Source organism: Lepidochelys kempii, chromosome 18, assembly GCF_965140285.1.
Source record: "Lepidochelys kempii isolate rLepKem1 chromosome 18, rLepKem1.hap1, whole genome shotgun sequence".
In the NCBI taxonomy this organism is placed as follows: domain Eukaryota; kingdom Metazoa; phylum Chordata; order Testudines; family Cheloniidae; genus Lepidochelys; species Lepidochelys kempii.
The window spans coordinates 17221834-17244541 of NC_136397.1; the positions used below are offsets into that span (position 1 = coordinate 17221834).

The 22708-nt window shown below is 46.0% G+C and overlaps 1 protein-coding gene across 4 annotated transcripts in view; it reads left to right on the forward strand.

Moving 5' to 3' along the window:
• Window positions 1-5686: 5686 nt before the first annotated feature.
• Window positions 5687-22708, forward strand: part of PUSL1 (pseudouridine synthase like 1) — a 65700-nt gene continuing 48678 nt past the window's right edge. Inside the window, exons 1-2 of one of the 4 annotated variants that reach the window (XM_073317094.2) lie at window positions 5687-6226; window positions 8945-9002. In XM_073317094.2, the coding sequence (XP_073173195.1) occupies window positions 6168-6226; window positions 8945-9002 (117 nt within the window). In that variant the 5' untranslated portion in view covers window positions 5687-6167. The other 3 variants (XM_073317096.2, XM_073317097.2, XM_073317098.2) reach the window with 3 other exon arrangements.

Here is a 22708-nt window from a genome sequence, read left to right on the forward strand (position 1 = left end):
TAGTGTATTAATTCTGCACCTAGTTATTCCAGTGTTTGACACTTTAGAAATAGGTGCAATAATAAAAAAAAATAACAAAACCATGAGGACGATGAACACTAGCATGTAATATTTATTACCACCATCTTCTTCTATTTTTATCCACATAGTTATTTATTACGAACAAGTGGTAGCACAGAAGCAATTTATTATTATTTTTTTAAAGAAAGTTTAAAATGTTATTAACCCAGTCCTGCTTGAAATGCCTCTGTTGATTTCAACTGGAATTTTGGGCCCAGATGTGCAGTCAGGATCCATTACTTGAGGCCTGATTCTCAGCTAGACTGCCATACCACTGGAGAATTTACACCAGCTGAGAATTTGGTCTTGGCCTCCCCAGGCTCCCTGCCCCAAAAATTATTCTAAAACCAAACAGCCTCTTTCTGCAAATCCTTACTTATACAAATAGTCTGTTACTCCCATGAGTATCCTCCCTGACGTCAACGGGAATACTCATGTGACTAAAGACTACTCCCATTTGTAAGCATTGCTGCTTTAGCACCTGATCCTACAAACTCTTATGCATATAAATAACTTTTCTGCGAGGCTGCTCCCATGTGTAAAGCTACACTCGGGTTTGGGTGTTTGAAGAATTGGGGTGTTAACTTTTTTGACATCCTAATTTGACTTTAATGGGAGTTGGACTAGGCCCCATCTGAGTTAGGAGTTAGCCCTAAAGTGGACTAATTGCTCTTGTAAGTGAAACAAAGTAAAAAGCCCAACTCAGAGGAATTACTGTATCATGCTCATAAAGTAAATAATAACAACACTTAGCACTTAACGTGTTTTATGAATTTTCATCAGTCACATGCAAAGCAGAAGTCTGGCCTAGTGGATAGAGCACTAGACAGGCACTCAGGAGACCTGCATTTTGTTCCTCTCTCTGCCAAGGTGGGATTTGGGGGCAAATCATTTTGATTCTCTGTGCCTCACTTTCCCTCATTTGTAAAATGGAGATAACAATACTGACCTCCTTTGTAAAACACTTTGAGATCTATGGATGATAAGACCTAGGTAGCAGTAGTATTATGTTTACAATGGCAGGTAAGCATCATTATGTTCACCTAACAGATGGGAAAATTGAGGCACTGAGAATCAAAGTAATATTCCCAAAATTACACCATGGCAGAGACAGGAATAGGACCCAGGTCTCCTGTTTCTCAGCCCTGTGCCTTTATCCATTGGACAAAAGATAAAATCTTTAGCCGATCATGTGTATTACATTTTGTTTCATAAGATATTTTCCAATGTCATAGTGATGCAATTAAATAACACAATGGCATATTCTACTGATGGCGTTTCTGTATTTCTAGTGATTACACGATTTAAAAAAAGAAAAAGATCATCCATGCCACCACCATTCCAAACATGCAAGGATGTTCACAGAAGAATGATGCAACACATAAGCAGAAGGACAAGCCTACTACCAATCTGGGTCTTTGCAATTAAGGATTACACCTCCATAAACGGGCACTGCAGGCGGTCTCTTTAATGTCACCCAGCTGTGCCCGCAGCACTGGTTTGAGGCTTATAGCTTACCTATGAATTTCCTTGCTTTGTGGGTTTATTATGGGGAAGGTAACAGAAGCATAGGTAGCCCTAATGCTGCTCCCATGTGATTGGGGATTGTGATACAGCACTGCATGCATACGATAGTATGTTAATCTATGGTAATCCTTATACAGATATTAAATTGAAAATAGGTACTAACCGTGTTTGCACTAATTAGAAGGGATTGCAGGGCCTACATTCCATGGAGAAAGGAGGATTCTGGTAATTAAGTTCTAGTGCCTAAATGGCAGAACCTCAGCCTTGATTAATTCATTAGGGAGCCTAGCAGAGGAGATCATAGCTGATCTGTGTAACCCTGACCAGAAGGCATCACTATGGAAAACAGATATGTGATGTAATGGGTTAATGGAGCATCTCTGGAGAGCAAAAAGAAAGGTGCTCTGAAGTAATGTTAAAATTAGGGCTGTGAAGCGATTAAAAGAATTAATCGCGTGATTAATCTCACAGTTAATAATAGAATACCATTTATTTAAATATTTTTGGATGTTTCCTACATTTTCAAATATACTGATTTCAGTTACAACACAGAGTACAAAGTGTACAGTGCTCACTTTATATTTGTTTTTTATTACAAATATTTGCACTGCAAAAAACGAAAGAAATCGTATTTGTCAATGCACCTTATACAAGTACTGTAGTGCAATCTCTTGATCATGACAGGTTTCAGAGGAGCAGCCGTGTTAGTCTGTATCTGCAAAAAGAACAGGAGGACTTGTGGCACCTTAGAGTTCGTCTCTAAGGTGCCACAGGTACTCCTTTTCTTTTTCTAATGAAAGTTGTAGAATTATGTACAAAAAATATCTGCATTAAAAAATAGAACAATGTAAAACTTTAGATCCTACAAGTCCGCTCAGTTCTACTTTTTGTTAAGCCAATTTCTAAGACAGACAAGTTTGTTTACATTTACTGGAGATGCTGCTGATAGATTCTTATTTACAATGTCACCTGAAAGTGAGAACAGGCGTTCGCATGGCACTGTTGTAGCCGGCATCACAAGATATTTACGTGCCAGATGTGCTAAAGATTCATATGTCCCTTCATGCTTCAACCACTGTTCCAGAAGACATGCGTCCATGCTGATGATGGGTTCTGCTCGATAATGATCCAAAGCAGAGCGGACCGACGCATGTTCATTTTCATCATCTGAGTCAAATGCCACCAGCAGGTTGATTTTCTTTTTTGGTGGTTCGGGTTCTGTAGTTTCCGCATCAGAGTGTTGCTCTTTAAAGACATCTGAAAGCATTCTCCACACCTTGTCCCTCTCAGATTTTGCAAGGCACTTCAGATTCTTAAGCCTTGGGTCGAGTGCTGTGTCTATTCTCAGAAATCTCACATTGGTACCTTCTTTGCATTTTGTCAAATCTGCAGTGAAAGTGTTCTTAAAACGAACATGTGCTGAGTTATCATCCGAGACTGCTATAACATGAAATATATGGCAGAATGCAGGTAAAACAGAACAGGAGACACACAGTTCTCCCCCCAGGAGTTCAGTCACAAATTTAATTAACACATTTTTTTAACAAGCATCATCAGCATGGAAGCATGTCCTCTGGAATGGTGGCCAAAGCATGAAGGGGCATATGAATGTTTAGCATATCTGGCATGTAAATACCTTGCAATGCTGGCTACAAAAGTGCCATGCGAACACCTGCTCTCACTTTCAGGTGTAAATAAGAAGCAGTCAGCAGTATCTCCCGTAAATGTCAACAAACTTGTTTGTCTTCGTAATTGGCTGAACAAAAAGTAGAACTGACTGGACTTGTAGGCTCTAAAGTTTTACTTTGTTTTGTTTTTGAGTGCAGGTATGTAACAACAAAAATCTACATTTGTAAGTTACACTTTCACAATAAAGAGATTGCACTACAGTACTTGTATGGGGAGAACTGCAAAATACTATTTCTTTTGTTTATCATTTTTACAGGGCAAATATTTGTAACAAAAAAGAATACTATACAGTGAGCACTGCACACATGGTAGTCTGTGTTGTAATAGAAATCAATGTATTTGAAAATGTAGAAAAACATCCAAACTATTTAATAAATCTCAGTTTGTATTCTATTGTTTAACAGTGCGATTCATTGTGATTATTTTTTTTAATCGCAGTTAATTTTTTGGCTAATCACGTGAGTTAACGGTGATTAATCCACAGCCCTACTTAAAATCGACGCTGGTTGAGAGCTGAGCCGTCGTCATGGGCCTGACTCTGCAACCTTTAGGCGGATCCTCAGTTGGTAAAACTGTTAGAGCTTCTCTGAAGTCCACGGAGCTAGTGCAATTTACCCCAGCTGAGGATCTGCTCTGTAGAGTAGTTCTTATTCACAGGGGATGTTCCACTGAATTTAACAGAACTACTCGCATGAATGGCACTGTGAATAAAGGCTACAGATTTACATCATATATTTTACCTAAATGCCGCTGCAAATCCATTGTGGTACAGCTCTGTGAAGCCTGACTCCCTTTAGCTTGGGGTTTCCAGCTTGTATTTTTCATTAGTATTACCAATATATTGCCCTTCTGTAGCATCTCTGACCCAAAGAGCTCATGCTTCCCAAACAGCACAGCTGTGAGCTGGGAACGGTCATAATCTCCATCTTACAAATGGGGAAACTGAGGCGCGGCACTGACATTACTTGCCCACCCATACAGTCTGTCAGTGACAGAAATAGAACCTGCAAGCCCCTTCTCTAATCAATAGACCATGCACCCTTCCCAGAGCTGGGAGCAGAACCCAGGAGTGTATCTGACTCTCCAACCCTGTTCTAACCACTAGACTACACTTCCGTAGTGAGATGACACTGGTCAGTGGCAGATCTAGACGCAGTATAGAATGGTGCTAACAGGGGACCTTGCCAGCATGCAAGGGGAATGACATGTCTGCTCCCCACCCTACGCCCTGTTGAAGCACACTTTGTTGGGACTCTGGGCAGAAGGGGTTCAGTGGAGTTCACGGCATATATAGCAATGGTGATATTCACTCCTGTGTAGCAGACCTGCCCAAAGCATGTGCTCTGTCAAGCCCCCAGAAGCCCTGTTTTGAGGACAGATCTGTCACTGGGGGAATTTCATAATTCCCACGGCTCGCCAAGGGGATTCTAGCACCAGGTCGTGCTGCTTTTGACAACACAAATTTCTGCGAGGTCCTGTCCCTGATGAATGCTATATAGTTGCTTTGGCCAGGGCAGCCCGGCTCCTTTCGCTTTGGGTTTTAATAATGTATTTTGAGGGGCACAGATTGAAAAATGCACAGCTGGATGACAAATTATTGTTTTCCTGTTGCAGTCCACACTGTAGATTATTGTAAATGAATGGACTTTGAACCTAAAGGGTAACATTTTCAAAAGCTCCCAAGTCACTTGGGAGCCCAAACCTAATTTTTATAAGTGATTTAGGCATCACGGCTGCAGGCTGGATTCTCGAAGGTATGTGGGTGACCAGACAGCAAATGTAAAAAATCCGGACGGGGTGGGGGGTAATAGGGGCCTATATAAGAGAAAGACCCCAAAATCAGGACTGTTCCTATAAAATCGGGACATCTGGTCACCCTAAGCTCACCTCAATAATTTTGAGGATCTGTGTCTTAAATTCCTTTTGAAAGTGGGACTTAGGTGCGAAGTGACTTACCTGCTTTTGAAAATTCTGCCCAGAATTTCTTTCACTGTTTATGCGGTTTGCTTATTACATTATTCTTCTTAGGGGGCGGGGCCATGTTGAGACAGGCTAGTCAGTTTCCCCTTGGGTTACACCAGGGTCCAGTCAATTCCACTTTCAAGCCCCCCCTGCAGCTGCCTGGGGTGCAAACTGCGGGGAAACATGAGCCCCGCCCCAACTGGTTTCCCAAGCAAGTAAAATAAGGAATTTCAGCAAGGAAAGGGAGCATTTTTAAATGCACAAAAGCTACAGGCCGGGGCAGGCGAGACCCTTTAAAGGATGAACCTCGCTCGACCTTTAAAAAATAGATTTAAAAAAAAAAAAAAATTACAAAGCCATTACACGTTTTATACCAAAGGCAAAACTTTACCTCGCTCCCTACCGCGGATTGCAACTGAGTCTAAAGCTCCTCCCCTTGCTCGGGGAAGGGGGTGGCTCTGGCTTGCCCAAAGCTGCAAGCGGCCGGCGGCGCCGGCGAGCTCTTTAGGCCCCCTGGAAGCTCGCTGCCTCCTGGGCACGTGCGCCCCTGGGGCTCCCCGGGCGCCGCCTGCAAACCGCGTGCCTGGAACCCCCCCCCCTTGCAAGGGGCGCGCGGCGCGGCAGCGAGACGGGGGGCGGGGGGGGGGCGATTCATTGCGGGGCGTCCCCGGGCAGAGCGGGCCGCTGCTCCAGCGGCCTGTGCCGAGGCTGGTTGCCGGAGCTGCAGTCCCGATCCCCCGGGCGAAGAGGAGGCTCGCTCTGAGCTCGCAGGTTTCCCCGCAAAAGCCGGGCAGGGGTTTTCATGCCCGCGGAGCGGCAATGGGGCGCGGGGCTGTGCTGCTGAGCGCATTTCAATCCGGGGGGGGACAGCTGCTACGCGAGCCTGAACCGAAAGCAGAGCTTTTAAATTAAAGCCTTTGCAAACAGAGATGCATTCCCCCAAAACTCGGTACTTAGTTTTCTTTCAGTACTTTGGGACTAACTATAGGTAGGTGGCGTGGTGGTGGTTTGCCCTTCCGGGGGGTGCGGTGGGGTGGGGAAAACGAATCCGGGATCTGGGCATTCTTAGCGTGGGGTGGAAGGCAGCCAGATGCCCTCATATTAGGGGATTTGTTTTCTGTGCGCAACTATAACCCCAGCCCCTGGGTGGGGTGGAGGGGGAAGTGTCCCAGTTTTTCACACTTCCTGTCTGGTCACCATAAAGAGGGGGCGGGGAGGCAAGGAAACTACACCCCAGTCTCCAAGGTAAATAATTCCTTGTATTTTTGGTAAATATTAATCCCGTTATTGAATGCATAGGAATACATCTACTGGGGATTAGAAACTGGAACGAGGGCAAATCGTTTGGGGTGGGGGAAATGTTGTCCTGGTTCCTTCCTCCCTCAAAGCCCAACTGGAGTGATCCGACAACTCATGTCTATCCTTGGAAGATAGACGAAAGAGCCAGCTCGGACAGGTGTAAATGCAAAGTAACTTCATTTGAATCCCTGGAGGTATTTTGGCCTGAGGCTCTGGTCCAGCAAGGAGCCCCGTGGGGGTTGACTTTGCACCACGAAGAACAGTTTGTAGATTGCATCAGAAGATGTGGGGCTTTTTTTACCCACAAAAGCTTATGACCAAATAAATCTGTTAGTTTTTAAGGTGTCAGTGGACTCCTTGTTGTTTTTGTGGATACAGACTAACACGGCAACCCCCCTGAAGTTTGTAAGTTGGGACTTATAGCAAAGTCACTTGGCCTCAAAGTTTTTGCGGGCCTAGCTTTGGTGGGTAGGAGTGTGACAATAAGAGGTATGCCAGCAGAAGCTCCAGTGTCGGTCAGCAGAAACCTCCTTTTTGCTGGTATGGTTGATTTTGTTTGGGGAACTGGTATACACTATAAACAAACTCTTTTGCCAGCATTAGCTACAGGCAAACCCTTTCTAGTGTAGACAAGACCTTAATGTTTATAACTTTCAGGCTGTCGTTTCTACTTTGTCTCTAATGCGAGAATCAGAATCACTCGTGTGAAGGTCAGTGACTGTTAGAATGACCCCTAGGTTTGTCCCCTGTTTACTACACTGAGTAGAGTTATTTATTGCAGGGCTCTCGGTTTTCTCAGTGCTGCACAAGGTCCCTGCCTCAAGAAGTTTCTGAGCTGAAGCTCAAGGACTGCAAATGCATGTTCGCACGTGTGAGGTTACGTTCAGTCACACTGCTCACTCGCAATAGCATCTGCGGGGTTGGGACCTTATCCTGAAAGCCTTTACCTTGTGCAAATCGTCCCCAGAACTTCAGTGGGCTTGTCGTTATCATTAATTTTGACTGATGTGCAATTGCTCCAGCTGGGGGCCTTCCAGACACTTAGCAAGGGTGGCCTGTGCACTGTGACCCTGGCTCTTGAAGGTCAGAGCAGGAGAAGGATCTCAAGGAACTGTTATGAGGGCAATTTAGGAGAAACATAAGCGGTAGGAGGGAAAAGTAGCTGAGAATGGGGTTTTGTAGAGGCTTAAAGGTGAGGACAGGTAGCTTGAACATGATATGGAAGACTAGAGGGAAAATTGGGTGAGATTCAGAGAGGGGAGTGATGTGATCAGAACATTGTGGGAGGAAGCAAGGTGACTTTGGGCAGTATTTTGTGTGGACAGGATGGGGGAGCAAGGGGGGAAAAGCAGGAAGACCAAAGAGGAGGAAATCTCAGTAGCTAAGGACGGATCCTTGATGTGGCAGTTCCTATGTAGGTGGGATGAGGGCCTGGCTAGGGAACGAGGAGAAAGGGTGGATTGTGATTTCTGCAGTCTCAAACCTTTTTGCAAAGTAAAATAAATAAATTAAAGCTTTTAAAAATGTGAAGTGCTGAATGTGACCGTTTCCCTTCGTTCTTGAACGATGCAGAGAGAACCAAGGCAGATAAGCTTGTCTTTAGACGCAGTAAAGGGGCCATTTAATTTTTGAGGGGAGAGTTTGAATGTTAGATATGCCACGTAATACATTTTGACAGCTGAGATTGCATTATTTTGCTTTTCTTTTTTTCCCCTTGAGTGAGTCTCTAACTCTCGGCGAGACCTTCTATTAGGCAGACAATGAAAGGAGACTAGAGAAGGAATAACTGAAATAAGATATGCAAATGTCCTCTGTTGTTGAAACCATAGTCATAAATTCGTGTCTGCATCTGTGGCTTAAATATTGTTCTTTGCCTATAATCAGATTAGGCCATTATTATTAATGGGACAATTACTATAGCTAGAAGCCGCAAACTCCATCCTACGTGAATTGTTAAGAAGTCTTTGTAAAACTTTGATTCCTATTCGTGTGGCCTCAATACAGTACAACACTTAACAGCCCTTGAAGTCAATGGGACATAACCATGTGCTTAATTGCTTTGCTAAATGAGGGCCTGACTAAATTAGCAGCATATAGTGGAAGGAAAACGGATATAATTTTACTTCTGTGTACAGAATTGGTGCCTGATTCGAAGCCCATTAAAGTCAATGGCAGCCTATCTAAAATAGGTGAAAGGTAGCATTTGATCCTTAGTTAAGTTTTATATAAAGAATTCGCTGGATCTCAATCACAGTCGGTCACTTGACAAAGAAGCTGACGATCCTTATTTTGCTGTAGCCCAGGTACTCAGCCTAAGTGTGATGTTCCATCCTATGTTTAGCCATCGGCTGAAGGTTGGCGTTTACTGACCATTGCTAAGAACTGTTGTCTTTCTTTTGCTCTGCAGTGGTGTCATGGAGACATTGACTGATCAGCCTGTGCTCGGCGTCCAGAATTACTTGGAGGTAGGTACTTGGGGTGGCACTGACAGAAACTGAAAAGCTAAGGTTGCATTGTGGAACTACAGATGTTATAAGGGGGAACACTTGTCCTTGTAACTGACCACTTAGAATAATAATAATACCTGGCTCCTTGTACAGCACTTTTAGTCTGTAGATCTCAAAGCTCTTTACAAAAGAGTTCAGTATTATTATCCCCTTTTTAAAGATGGGGAAACAGAAGCACAGGGGGTGAAGTGTCTTGCCCAAGGTCACCCAGCAATTCAGTGGTATTGTTAAGGATTTGATCCAGGGCAAGTTTTTCATGCCTTTTCTTTGTTTTTTGAGGGGATGTGGGGGCCAGTCCTGCAAGCTGCTCTGCGTGGACAGGCACTTATCTAAAGGCAGTATTGTGCTGGTTTCCCTTGAGATTTGATGTTAAACTGGTGTCCATGTAGCGCTGGATTAGCTAAACCAGTTTAACCAAATGGGTGAAAGTTTGTGTGTAGACAAAACCTGGCTTACTACAGGACCTTGTGGCAGTCATCCAGCTTTTTCTGTGCCCAGTTTTCCCGTCTGATGAAAGAGGTATTGAAACACTTTCCTCCCAGGGGCATGAGAGTTTTACTGGGAGGATGTTGGTAAAACATTCTCAGATCCTTGTATGGATGCAAAGCATTATTTCCAAAGCCTGCAAATGCATTTGTTAAACTGGCGCCACATGCCAGAAGTTTTGCTGTGTTCCAAAGCGGTGCATTGAATAGCTTTTTGCTATTAACAAAAACTCAGTTATTACCATGGTACATTAAAATTAATGATTTGTGCTTAATTTGAGTGTAGACACCCGTAAGAATGGTGCACTTCGCCTGTTGTCCCAGAGATGCAATCATGAATGACTGGTTTAATCTTAATGTGTGTTCCTCATGGTCATTATTGTCTCAAAGGGGGCAGCACTGTCACTCAGCCGTTAGTTTTCTGTAATTTCTGTTGGGAACATCTGGTTCTTAGATGACTTGTCTAATGTGCAGGAATTTTGTCTGATGTAGAAGAATTTTGCTAATCACCCTTATGTTGTTGAAGTGCATTCCTCTCCAGAGGGTCATATGACTGTCCTATCTAAGCAAAGCCATCAGAAATGTTTAATTAGCAGTGGATTCTTACCTCTCTCCTCCCACTAATTGACAGGTAGCGACAATCTCTCAGTTTCTACACAAGCAAAACCAAATGGCTTCAAATTGTAGAGACTTGGTACTGAGTTGGATTCTTCCTGGTAGATCTATTAAAAGCGATCCTGTGTGTCTGCCTGTGTACTTACATAGCTCCCCTCACTGTACCTCACAAACGTTGGTAATTTATCCCTGCAAAACACCTGTGCCGAAGTGGTGTTTTCCCCACTTTACAGATGGGAAGCTGAGGCCCAGAGAAATTAAGGAACGAATCCTCAAAGGTATTTAAGTACCTAACCTTCATGGATTTCAATGGGAGTTAGGTTCCTAAACACCTGATAATCTGGGTTTATGAGACTTGCCCACGGTCACACAGGGAGTCTGTTGCAGAGGATAGAATTGAATTTCGAGTCCCTGAGTCTCGATACAGGGCCTTAACCACAAGACAGTCTTCTTCTCTGCCTGGTCAAACTGGAACCAAAAGCTGGGCTTGTAAGAACAACTTTTCATAAAACTTAAGACCAGTAGAAATGGTTCTGAAAATTCCAGTGGAAACAGTTTTTGTTTTTTAAGCTAAACATTCCCCTGCAGAACTGCAATCCAAACATGACAGCATTGTGTTAGTGTGTGACACCCAAAGGTGAAATTGACTAGTAACTGTAAACAAAGGTGAGACAAGGAGGGAGAGGTAATATCTCTTACTGGCCCAACTTCTGTGGGTGAAAGAGAGAAGCTTTCAAGCTTACATAGAGTTTTTTGCTGTGTAAATGCAAAAGCTTCTCTCTCGCATCAACAGATGTTAGTCTAATAAAAGATTTTACCTCACTCACCTGGTCTTTCTAATATCCTAGGATTAATACAGCTACAGCAACGCTGCATGTAAATAAAAGTGAAATTGACTGGTTCGTTTTCATTGTCAAGATGACAAGAAATGCAAAAATGTAAGAAGGAAATTTGCCGTTAACATTTCTCTCCAGTTTTAATGCTCTGATATAACTATAAACACACATAAAGAAACCTTGCGGGGGTTTTAAATGATTTCTAATCTGAAAGCATCCCTTTTAATACACTGCATATGGGTTTGATCGTACAAACACCGTGAGTAGCGCCTGAGTTGTTCCATTAATTTCCAGGAGACCTCCCAAGGTGGTCAGGACTTCTCTCTGTATCAGTTGTTAACAGGATTGGGCCCTAACTGTGCAGTAGCAGTGAAAAAAGACCCATTCTTATGTCAGCCAGTAGAAAGTGGGTCACTAGTACAGGTTACAGAATGAATGCTCTGCACATCTAGGCATTTTTGTAATGTAATGCTAAGTTAATTACAATTCTGTATTGAGCGGCACATCTCTGAACACTGCTGGTGATTCCCATGTCCCCACGAGTGGCTGTAATTAAAAGGAGACTCTGCTGTCTTAATTTACTTCTTGCAGTCGGGATAAGTTATAAGCTAAAGTGAAACACATGCCTGTTTATGTAAGAGATGAGATTTGAGCTGTCAGAGAGGTTACAGTCCAGCCACCTTGTGCTGCAGTGGACTGTGCTTGCTATCCAGAATGAGACTCTCGCACGACTGTTTCTAGTCACTTCTGAAGCAACAGAAATGATGTATGGTTCTCATAAGCTTTACTTCTGGAAAGATTATCCCCTGGCATGTTTCTGGGCTGGGTTTATGCTTGCCAGGAGCAGAGATTAAACCATACATTTTATTCTAGCACATCTAGGTTCTATATGATGTCTCCCCTCACATTAGGATCTGAGCATAGTATTCTTAGAGCAGCATGTTTTCTTATCATCCCTATGGGTTTTAAGGACGGTGTGCTTGTCTCTGGGATAGTCTTAGCTCTTACCCACTCCTCCGAAGAGGAAAAGCAGGGCATGTTTGGGAGGTGTGTGCAGGATAGGGCTGTGTGCAGTTCAATAGATGGTGCGAACCCTTAGCACTGCATCGGTGCCCCAACATGGTGTCAGGTGGTGATGCACTTTTGGAGGTGCTGTCCTTTTAAGACGAGATGGTAAACGTTTATGGTCGCTGAAAAGAATGACTTGTGGCCATTCAAAGATCACTCTTCCCATTTTGCATGGGTAGAATTGTGGACCTTGACGTCAGAGTTAAATTCAAGCCAGGTTAAGCAATGCCTACCTAAAAAAAAAAAAGACTCTTGGAGCTTCAGCTACCATGCAGTATTCTTTGCTTCCCGGCCAAACTGTTGTGCTGTGTTTCTATGTGCTCCTAAACAACTGCCGTTTTTCAGAGTGGTCAGAGGCACCTGCATGTCAGTGATGGGTCAGATTACTCCTGGGGGAATTATGCACCACTGTGCATGTGCAGAATTTATGTTCCCTGCAGATTTCTTTGCTTCCCCACAGAAAAATGACTTTCTGATGGGGAAGCAAAGGGAAGCCACAAGAGTGGTCATGCGACCTTCCCCAGCAGTATGTTTCGGGTGCCCGCGGCAGCTGGCAGAGAGGGAAATCGCTGTAGGGCAGGGGGAGGGACTGGGGAAGACCCGGCTGGTGCCAGGCTCAGCTGATAGTCCTGGCTGGGCTGGGGAGGGCAGGACTTCCTCTTCCCCTGCCTGGCATCCGGGGCTGGGTTGCAAACTCCTCCTCCTCTCCCTCGCTTCCTGTACCCACTGCTCCTCACCTGCAGAGGGAGGGATCACTGCGCAGGGAGCTTCTCGCCCGACCACCCTGCATCCAGACCCCCTCATACCCAGACCCTCCCGCTGAGCCTCACACCTGCCGCACCCAGAACCCCCCTGAGGAGCCCCACTCCCCTGCACTTGGACCACCCCGATGAGCCCCAACCGGCTGCACCTGGATCGCCACCCCACTGAGCCCCACTCCCCCAGCATCTGTCCCCCCCATGGGACCCCCCAGACCCACTGCCGAGCTCTATCCCCCCCACACTCAGACCTCCCCCATTGAGCCCCCCGCACCCAGACCCCCCAACAAGCCCCTGTGCATCCAGAACCCCAACTCACCTGGATCCCTCACTGAGCCACCCACACTCAGACGGCCCCACACAGAACCCTCTCAATCCACATCTGGATCCTCCTACACTAAGCCCCTCCACACTTGGATCCTGCCGGGCTGAGCCCGCGCACACCTGGATGTATCTGGCACTGAGGGGCAGGGCACTGGGGTGTTTCTGGGGCAGGCCCAGCCCTTGCGCTGTGTCAGGGTTGGGTGCAGCCTCATGGCTGAGTCTGTCCCCAGGGGGGAGCTGTGCAGTGATCTCCCACTTCTGTGCAACCAGTGGCCTGTGCTCTCCAGTGCCATGCTGGAGCCTCCACGTTTATTTGACCGATAAATTTTGCATAATTTTAAAATATTGTGCACAGAATTTTTAATTTTTTGGCACAGAATGCCCTCAGAAGTAGTCAGATGGTTCCAGCATATAGACAAATCGAAGGTGCTTTGGGCTAGATAGCTCAACGGACTGTTTGAGGCACGTGTTCTGAATTTGGTGGCAGTGTGGGGTTTTTTTGGAACTGGTTGACTTTTTAAAAAATTTGGTGCAATTACAAAATTTAAAAAAAACTGCAGAAAAGGTTGAAATTTTTGCAAAAAAATAGTTTTTTGTTCAACTAACTTTAGTGCTGGTCAACTTATTAAAAATGTTGAAATTAGGATGAAGTTTGTAGTTTCACAAAGAACTGGACAAAAGCTGTTTTGGGGGAAAATGTTGCTTACTCTTCTCTCCTCCCTGCTCCCCTTTCCGCCACTCCCTGGTTTTTGTCCGTTTCCCCCCCCCCGCCCCTCTCTATTTATTGTTGTTAGAGCAGCGGGTTCCCTTGTTTTACAGAGAGTTCCAGGCATAAGGAGCAGTAGAAAGGGTGTGAAATTGAGAGGACAGAGGGAGCAAAAGGGCATTGTGGGTGGTTGTTTGGGAGGAGATCTGACCATAAAAATTGAATCTGAAGGTAATGCCACACACAACAGCTCAGGCTGGAGATCTCTTATGTAATATACAACCTGTATGCCCATATGATCTTGTTATTACTCAGCACTGGAATTGATTACTTATCATGAGCCCAGCAGCAAGCAGGTGCTGCTTTATCCTCTCTAGCCTCGGGACACACACCATTTGAAGGTCACATATTTGCCCACCAACCTCTCCTCGATACCCCCTGCGGCTGTGCGATTGAACATCTCATAGCAGCAGGCCAAGGTCCATAGACTCGGAGCGGGGTATTCTGTGGAGAGCAGTGAGGAGTTCACCTACCTCGACTGTAAGCAGGGTTCAAATGGTTGCAGCAAACTGGATGTTCTTTGGCGAACATGAACCCGGCATGAAGTGCGCGTCTTCCTTATAGATGCTAAACCATCTTTGTGCTGAGACAAAGTTCAGGATCTATCAAACCTGCATACTACCTGCATTGCTAGATGGGTCACAAATCCGGACACTCCTCAGGCAGACTTGGAGCGCTGAGGGGTATTCCATATACGCTGAGTATAAAGTGGTTTGTGTGCAACGATCTGGCCTTCCTTTGGTCGTTCATCATGCCCAAAAGCGGCGTAGCGAACTTTTCAGCCAGGTTGTTGCAATGGACAAAAACAACCCAGCACACTGCTCTCAAACTTCCATCAATGTGCAAAGGGGTGCATGCCCTAATCGTACCTGGGCCTTCTGGAGGGCTGCCCCAGAGAATCATGGATTTATAGGATTGAGCCAGATCTAGGAACTTGATTGCACCATGCCCGGTGTGATGCCATCACTCGCGGTCACTCTGACTGGTGCAATGTTCCTTAGAAGACTATGCGTCTGTGTATTTGCCATGCTTGTTTTTCATGGTCTGTGTTGGCATTCATTCGGCACTCACTGCTGTGGTAGCCGAGGGCTATCTGCAATTCTGGTGGTGGGAGTTAGCGCCGTCTGATGGCGGGGGCACTGGTCTGGGAATTGGGAGACTCAGGTTTTATACTCCGCTTTGCCACCCACCTGCTGCACGACCTTGAGCAAGTCACCTAATCTTAGCGCCTTGGGTAGTAAAATGAGGATAATGATTTCTCACATCCTTTGGCCAAGAGCTCTGAGATTTATGGAGGGAAAGTCCTGCCTAGCGGCTAAGAATCATAACTCTAATTGGGGATCTCGGCAACATTTATTCATATTGCTCATTGATTTATAAAGCACCATCTCCAGAGACTGTATCTGGAATGCTGCGTAAATGTTACATGGCGCTTGAAAGATAGAGAGTCCAGAAGGCTGTGTATCCCATTTACCCATCCTCGGCACAGTATAGCACTGTTTTCCCTCCCTGTCCCATGCTTGGGGCTTTGGATGAGCTCAGCAGTTGTTTTGCAACATTTGAGCGAGCAGCTTTTTGTTTTAACAAGCAAATGGGTAGAATGGGCAATTAAAAAAAAAAAAAAGAGGGGGGAGAAAAAGTTAGATCAACATATTTGTTATTGTCATTTCATGGCATCGGCATTTTGATCTCCTCAGCTGCACACTGGCCAATTCGTGGATATGCTCGTTCCTTTCATGTGGTTGGATTGATGTCGGGCACTGCTGAGTCGGGTTGCATTTATGAGAACCACATGGGATGTCTTAAAGGAACATTAATGGAAAACTTCTGGAGTCTGTAGGAATTTGTCCCCTTTGCTTCACCTTCTTGCAACCTTGAACTCCGAAAGACTTGTTCTTCTTCGAGCGATTGCACATGTCTGTTCCACTGTAGGTGTTGGTGTGTTCCAATACACAGTTATCGGAGAGTTTTTACCCTTAGCAGCACTGGTCAGGGCGGCCCGAGTGCCCTTTTCTGTCTCGTGCACATGGTGCAGGCATAAAGGGCTGAGCCACCCCAGGTCTCCTTCAGTCCTTCTGCCTGTGATGGTTGTTGGCGCTCCCTGTCCTTGCTTCTGCAAGGCTTTTGTCAATACCTGTATCTAGTACCCGGGTATTGTGAGTGTCCTTTTAGTAGCTAGCTAGTTTGTTAAGGGAAAAAACTTGTTTTGTGTGGTTCTGGCACCCAGCTTGGGACTGGTACCGGAGATGTGCTGCGCTCTCCGGGTTTCGAGGCCGGCCGCTTCTCGAGAAGAAGCTTCATACTCATTGGACTCTGAAGTGGGTTCCTATGTACCCCAACCCCTATGGACAAAAATAACCCAGCACACTGTGCTCTCGAACTTCCATCAACATGCCCTGATCCTACCTGGGCCTTCTGGAGGGCTGCCCAGAGAGTCATGGATTTGTAGGATTGAGCCAGATCTGGGAACTTGACTGCACCATGCCTGGTGTGATGCCATCACTCGTGGTCACTCTGACAGACTGGTGCAATGTTCCTTGGAAGACGATGCATCTGTGTATTTGCCATGCTTGTTTTTGATGGTCTTCTCCGGCACTGATGGGTACGGCGCCGCTTAGCTCTCGAGAAGAAGCTTCATACTCCTTGAACTCTGAAGTGGGTTCCTATGTACTCCAACCCCATCAGGAGAGAGAGGTCACCTGCCCGCCCTGGATTCCACCCCAGCAGGAAGCCTACAAGAGGGACCTCTGGGCTAGGCATAGCTGGGTCCAGGGCTGTACCCGTGGCCCTTTTGGAACCTTGGGGTCATCTCCCCTCCCCCACCCAGCCAAGGCAAGAGCATCCCTGCAGCCATCTCAGCTGGCTCCATCTGCCGGGCATCAGGAGACTTGTCACCACAAGCACCGTAGTGGTGATACCAAGCAGAGTAGGGTTTCCTTTCATGAGCAGCTGCAAGAGGAGAAGGAACTAGACCAGCCCCTGGTTCCGCTGGCATCTTCTTCCTCGTCTCCAGAGGAGGAAATTGTGTCAGATCCTATTTCTCCACCTCGGGATGATTCTAAGACTCATCTGGAGCTTTTGCGGAGGATGGCTATAGCTCTTGATAGACCTGGGGGAGGTCTGGGAAAAATCTCACAAGCTGGGGGACAATCGAACATCTGCGGCTCCAGCTAAAATAGCCCCATGCATTGGGAGAGCTATCTTAGAGCCTACATTGTGCACGTAGGCGCTTTTAGGTTGCCAAACTGTGCCTTAGACTCCTTCGGGGCTGGATGGTGGAGAAGTGCTCTTCTAGAGAGCACCACATAGACATGTTAATGTAAACTGCCCTCTCCTGGATGGAATCAGAATTGCTCAACTGTGTGCCATAGATCCTGTACTGCTAACTGAGATTCTCCTTCAGCTCAAGTAGCTGGGGACTGGTCCTTTGGAGCAGGAGGTTTTGATTCTATCCCCACTGTCACCATGAAGTTCACAAGTGGTCATGGCATGCACCATAGTGACAATCCTGTACCCACAGATTTGTTAGTGTTCAGAGACCACCTGCATGAAACAGAGAGAAATATCAATTTTGCAGACTAAGCATACAGAGATAGATGATTATTTAATATGTTTGGCTTTTTTCCCCCCAGGAGATTAAAACTTTCTTTCTTGGTGAATATTTATTTAGCCTGCAACCCTTAAAAACTCACATCATTTCTAGGGATGGGTGCAAACCAAGAACCCAGATCTAAGCATCCCCCCGACTTCTCTAGAGTTTGGATCTAGATCTGAACACTGTGGCTTGGCCATGTCTCTTGTTGTTTCTTTATTAATATTGGCAAGATATATAGGACCTGATGCTGTAGCCCTTACACACAGGTAACCCCACTATAAGTGCAGTTTAGAGGGACAAACCTCCAGTGTCGAGCCTGAGCCTTTTAATCCCCCATACCCAAATGAGTAGCTGTTACTCATGCAAGTGGGCACCTGGACTTCAGTGGGATTACTTGCATAAGGAAGCACTGTTAGGATTTGCAGGATCAAGCCCATTTAGCGTTGCAGCTAGTAAACTGCACCCAGTTTGATCGCCTCTAAAATGCAATAAATGCAAATCCAATTTATACACCCCCAAGAAAACAGAGCCCCAAGCCCTGAGCTGTTGTTCGTTGCTTCTTCGTTGTATTTTTCTCCCTGGACTTACGTGCACTGTGGTGCTTGCTGTTTGGTTTGAATCGTCTCCCGAGTGTGCTGTTTCCCATCGTGCTGATGAACACTGCCCAGAACAAATCTTTTTGCACAAAGCTCTGCTTTGGCCAACAGCTTTGTGCTATATCCAGATACTATTTTCCATGCAAGGGGGGGGCGGGGAACAGAGCAGCCCAGGACCGCGTGAGGCTGTTTCAGAACAAACTCCAAAGAAAAGAAGGTAGACCCAGGAATGAGTCCTCTGTTGTCCCTGTTTGCGTTGGATTGCTCTTCCAGCGATGTGGGTGACGGGCTTTTAGACCCATTCTTCCAGGCCTAGTGAATGTCTCTACTGTATTCTCCTTGTTGCCACAAGAACTTGCATCTATCACACTAAGTACTGGGCCAGATCCTCAGCTGGTGTGAATCGGTGTCGCATTGTCTAAGTCTATGAGGCTGCTAATAGATACCAGAAGAGGATCAGGCCCCCTAATTTTAAAATGTACCCTGATACTTCAGGAGGCGGCCGTGAGCCAATGCAGCACATACTGCCTATATTGGGTCTCTGCACATTTGGTGCTGTATGGATGAAATTCGCTTCCGCATGCAGTTTGCCCTTGTACTTCTCTTTTGACCTTTTAAAACCCATTTGAAAGCATCCATTTCCCGTCTCTCTAACCCGGCACAGTCAGAGAGGAAGCATTGTCCAGTGGTTAGAGCACAGAGCAAGATTCAGGAAGCTCAGATTCTACTCAGGGTGCTGCCATTCATTCTCTGTCTGGCTTTGGGCAGGTCACTTCACCGTCAGCGTGTTCCCCAGGGGATGAATGCTATTCTCCGATCTCACATGGATGTCATTAGTTTGCAAAGCGCTGAAGGGGCCTGCAGGGTAGGTGCTCAGTGTTGTTTTTGCAGGGCTTGCCCCAGTGTAACATCACTGGAATCAGGAGAGTTGCACCGTCGTAGCTGATAGAATTTGACCCTGCAGCCAGAGTTTCTGCTGTCTCTGTGATGTTCAGTACATACAGCATCACAGTTAGGCACGTATCGTGGTTAGGTGACTTCTGATGTCAGGGTTAGAGGTGAGACCTCATGTAACAAGCTTACCGTGGAGTTTTTCTAACTACTTTCCCTAGCTCACCGGTTCTCAAACTTATTGAGTGGGCCCCCTTCTTTGTGTCTGTAGCCAGTTAGCCCCTCCCATCTCCAGCCCAAGCCCCAACTTTAAAGCCATGTCCTGCTAGCCCGAGTCTCTGAAGACAGGCTGGGAGCGCTTGCTTCCCTGGGCTGTGTAGAGACACCCTCACAGTCTGTTTTAACCTTTAAAGGGCAATTGGACCGGGGTCAGAGAGCTGAAAATCAGGTCTTTCTATAGGATGCAGCACTGCAGGTGATGTCTCTCTGTCTCCTCTTCTGCACACAGAGATTTCCCTGGTTCTGCAAGACTCTGTCCTTCTTCTCTGGATCCTGCTGAACCTAGCAGGGATTCCTGTTTCCTGTCCCTTCAGGATATAATTCTGGCACTTAAGAGCAGACATTTTCATGCTGTTCTAAATGTGGAAGCGCTTAGCAAATGACCTGTCAGAAGAACAGCCCAGCTACCTGCAAGTGGTTCTTTTCATGCATCACAGCGTAGGCAGGAATTCAGGGTAAAGTGAAATCCTTGGATGTGTATCCCAGCTCAAGGAATACTGTTGGCTGGAGAGAACGCACACCAGAAAGTAAAGTCAAATAGAAAATTGACTGGATTTAGGTAAATGAGGCACCTCTGGCCTGTGCCAAGCCATCAAATGGCAGAGCACTCAGAAATGAACATCAGCTAAGGTGAGGATGCTTGGATGCAGTATGGGCTAAGAACCAGCCCCTGGGGACTACTAAGGCCTGATCCTCCTCTTACTTACACTGGAGTGATCAGGAGTAAGTCCATGCAAGTCAGCAAAGTTACCCTGGTGTGAAAACAGCACAACTGATGGGAGACTCCTCAATCCTAGACTCCAGTCCCAGCTGTACCAGCCACTTGCTGGGTGACCTTGGGCAAGTTGCTTAATCCTTCTTCCTCAGTTTCCTCATTTGGATCTCTGAGATCATACCCAGGGGAGATATTTGGGAGGCTTAATTAATATCAGTAATGCCGGGGTGAGTTCCTCTGAAAAGCACTGGGCGGGTCCAAAGTGTTTTTATTTTATTATCAGGCTTTTACCTGAAATTACTAAAGAGTAAATAATGCATCTTTTCATAATTCAGTGCAGGTGATATTAGCAGATTAGCGTTGTGGAAATCAGGGGGAAACAAACCACCAGCTGCATATAGGCTCAAAGGACATCTGGATGGTCCAATTATGGCACACACTCATAAGTGAAGGGGTCATTTGTGAGTTGCTCACAACTGGGGTCAGCAGTTCAGCAATGCTCCGCATTGGGGAGATTAATTAGGACGTGCTTTTCACTGAGCTATTAAAAAAGGAATCTGGTGCAGGAGTCACTTGTAATATCTATTAAAGACCATGTGGCCGCTCGGCTGGAGGGAAAATAGCTTTTAATAGCTCTGGTTTTGTTGTTGGTTATTCCTTGAATGTTCAGCACATAGATCCTTCAGTTTCCTCTCCAGAGAGTTCTGCATGAGAAGTATGCCTGCTGGATGGAGGCAGCTGTGAAAATAGCTTTTCTTTGTCCCCGTCGTCCAGTTCTGTGTCTCTGTGGGTTCATTGTTCCCCACGTGCCAGTCAGCCAGCCCTGCTTGGATCCTACAGTCCACTCTTCTTTTCCAGTCTATTCTATTCTCCAAAAAGAGAGCGCTCCTCCCAGGCCGAGGGGTGAGATCCAAACCTCAGCGCCTGGTTCTCACTGCAGTGCCATTCAGACACTAGTTTGAAAGGGGCTGGAGAAGGGATGGGCTGGGCGTGGGGATCCCCCTGAGCCCAAGCAGATGCAAATCCGTACCAAGCCAAGCAGGGTGTTTCCCATGCTCTAGCCCGGCTCCCCAAGTGTGGATACGCTGCGCTTCTCGTATGCCTGACGAAATCTGCTAAACCCAAACACATCTTCCTGCAAGTTTGCTCTCTAAATGCAGCTTCAGCTTTACCATAAGTCGCTGGGCCACATGTCAAGGTCTGCTAAAGAAAACTGTTTAATTTCTGTCTGCTCCTCTCTGCTAAAGGGTAATAAATAAAGATTTTCACTGTTAATTGTAACCATATGTGAGCGCCAAAGAGAAGGACTAGGAAGAGAAAAAGCCTCGGGTGGGGTGTGTTCTGGTTCCCAGGCCTTCCCCCTGTAGCTCAGTTACATGTTTGCACTCCTCCCCATGCTTCATCACCGGTATGTTTCTAAGAGTCCAGAATCCTCTGTGCTAAAATAGCAGGAGCCTGGAAGGCATTTCCGAGTGAGCGGCTAAAACTTTATTGACTCTCGGTACCAAATTGAAATCTAATAAAGATCACTGCTTGGCCTCCTCAAGAGGGAGGGGAGTGAGAGCCAATTGCTAGCCATTAATCTGGTTTTCTCCTTTATTTCTTTTTCAGCCCATCTTTCTGATCTCTCTCCCTCCCCCTCCATCCATGTCTCCCCTCCCTCCCCCCCCCCCCCCAGCTAACTGCCTTAGTCTCTCTCTAAGGGCCTGTGAACATGAGGCTGAAAGGTGTATTTGCACAACGAGATAGCGAACGTGTTTTGAAAACTCAAGCATATATGGGACAAGTTGTGTTTTAAAATGTGTAAAGTCAGTCCTGGTGAACCCTAGGCTCCTACTCACTAACGTGTTAAAATAAAACCTGCCCTGTCTTCACTAGGGTTTTTAAGAAAACGTAATTCATCCTAGTGTGCATGCAAACACACACACACACATGCCTAATTAGCTGTAATAGAGTCTCTTAATTAGAGGACACCACATTAATGACTCATTTAGCAGAGTTTTTCTTTACTTTCCTAGCAGGGGGGCTGTGATATCGCACCTGTTTGTTTTTTTCCAGCCCTTTGTTATGGGGCAAAGGAGGAAAGCGAGGGAGGGGAACCCAGCTGTTGGGGAGGGGAGTGGAGGGGAATGGGAACTGAAATCCCTTTCAAAAGGTGTTTAATTCACTCTGGAAGCTGTGCCATGGTGCAGAACCTTGCAGATATTAAATTACTTCCACCACCCTTGGTTTAAAAATGCTGATTTTTAGTAGTATTGGGTGTAATTTTTAACTGTCCATCCTCTGCCTCCTCAAAAAAATCTCACTTCACAGCTGCAGTGTGATTCAAGGGCAGAATGGTGGCTCTAGTAAAATACAATCCTCTCTCTATAAATAATATATTGCCCACAGTCGTATTAATTTTAGTCTTGCTGGGACTAACGTCCCAGTAGCGTTAGCAGGACATCGCATCAATGCTAAGATGACTCTCACTAGGAAAGAAAGGCAGAATATTTAAACAGGAGCAGCCCAGTTCTGTGTTATAGTCACATGTGTAACCAGTGAAGAGAAGGGTGTGACTTGAGTCCGTATGGTTTATCCCGTCACTAGTATCCCTGCGTATATGTCCTTGCATCAGCTCCAACGCTACACGTGCGTATTAATGGGGAAGTGCCTGGATCCTTGGGTATTTATTCCTGAGACTAATGAAATGCAAGAGCTAGGTGCTGTGTTACTGTTAGTCTGATCTGCTGGCCC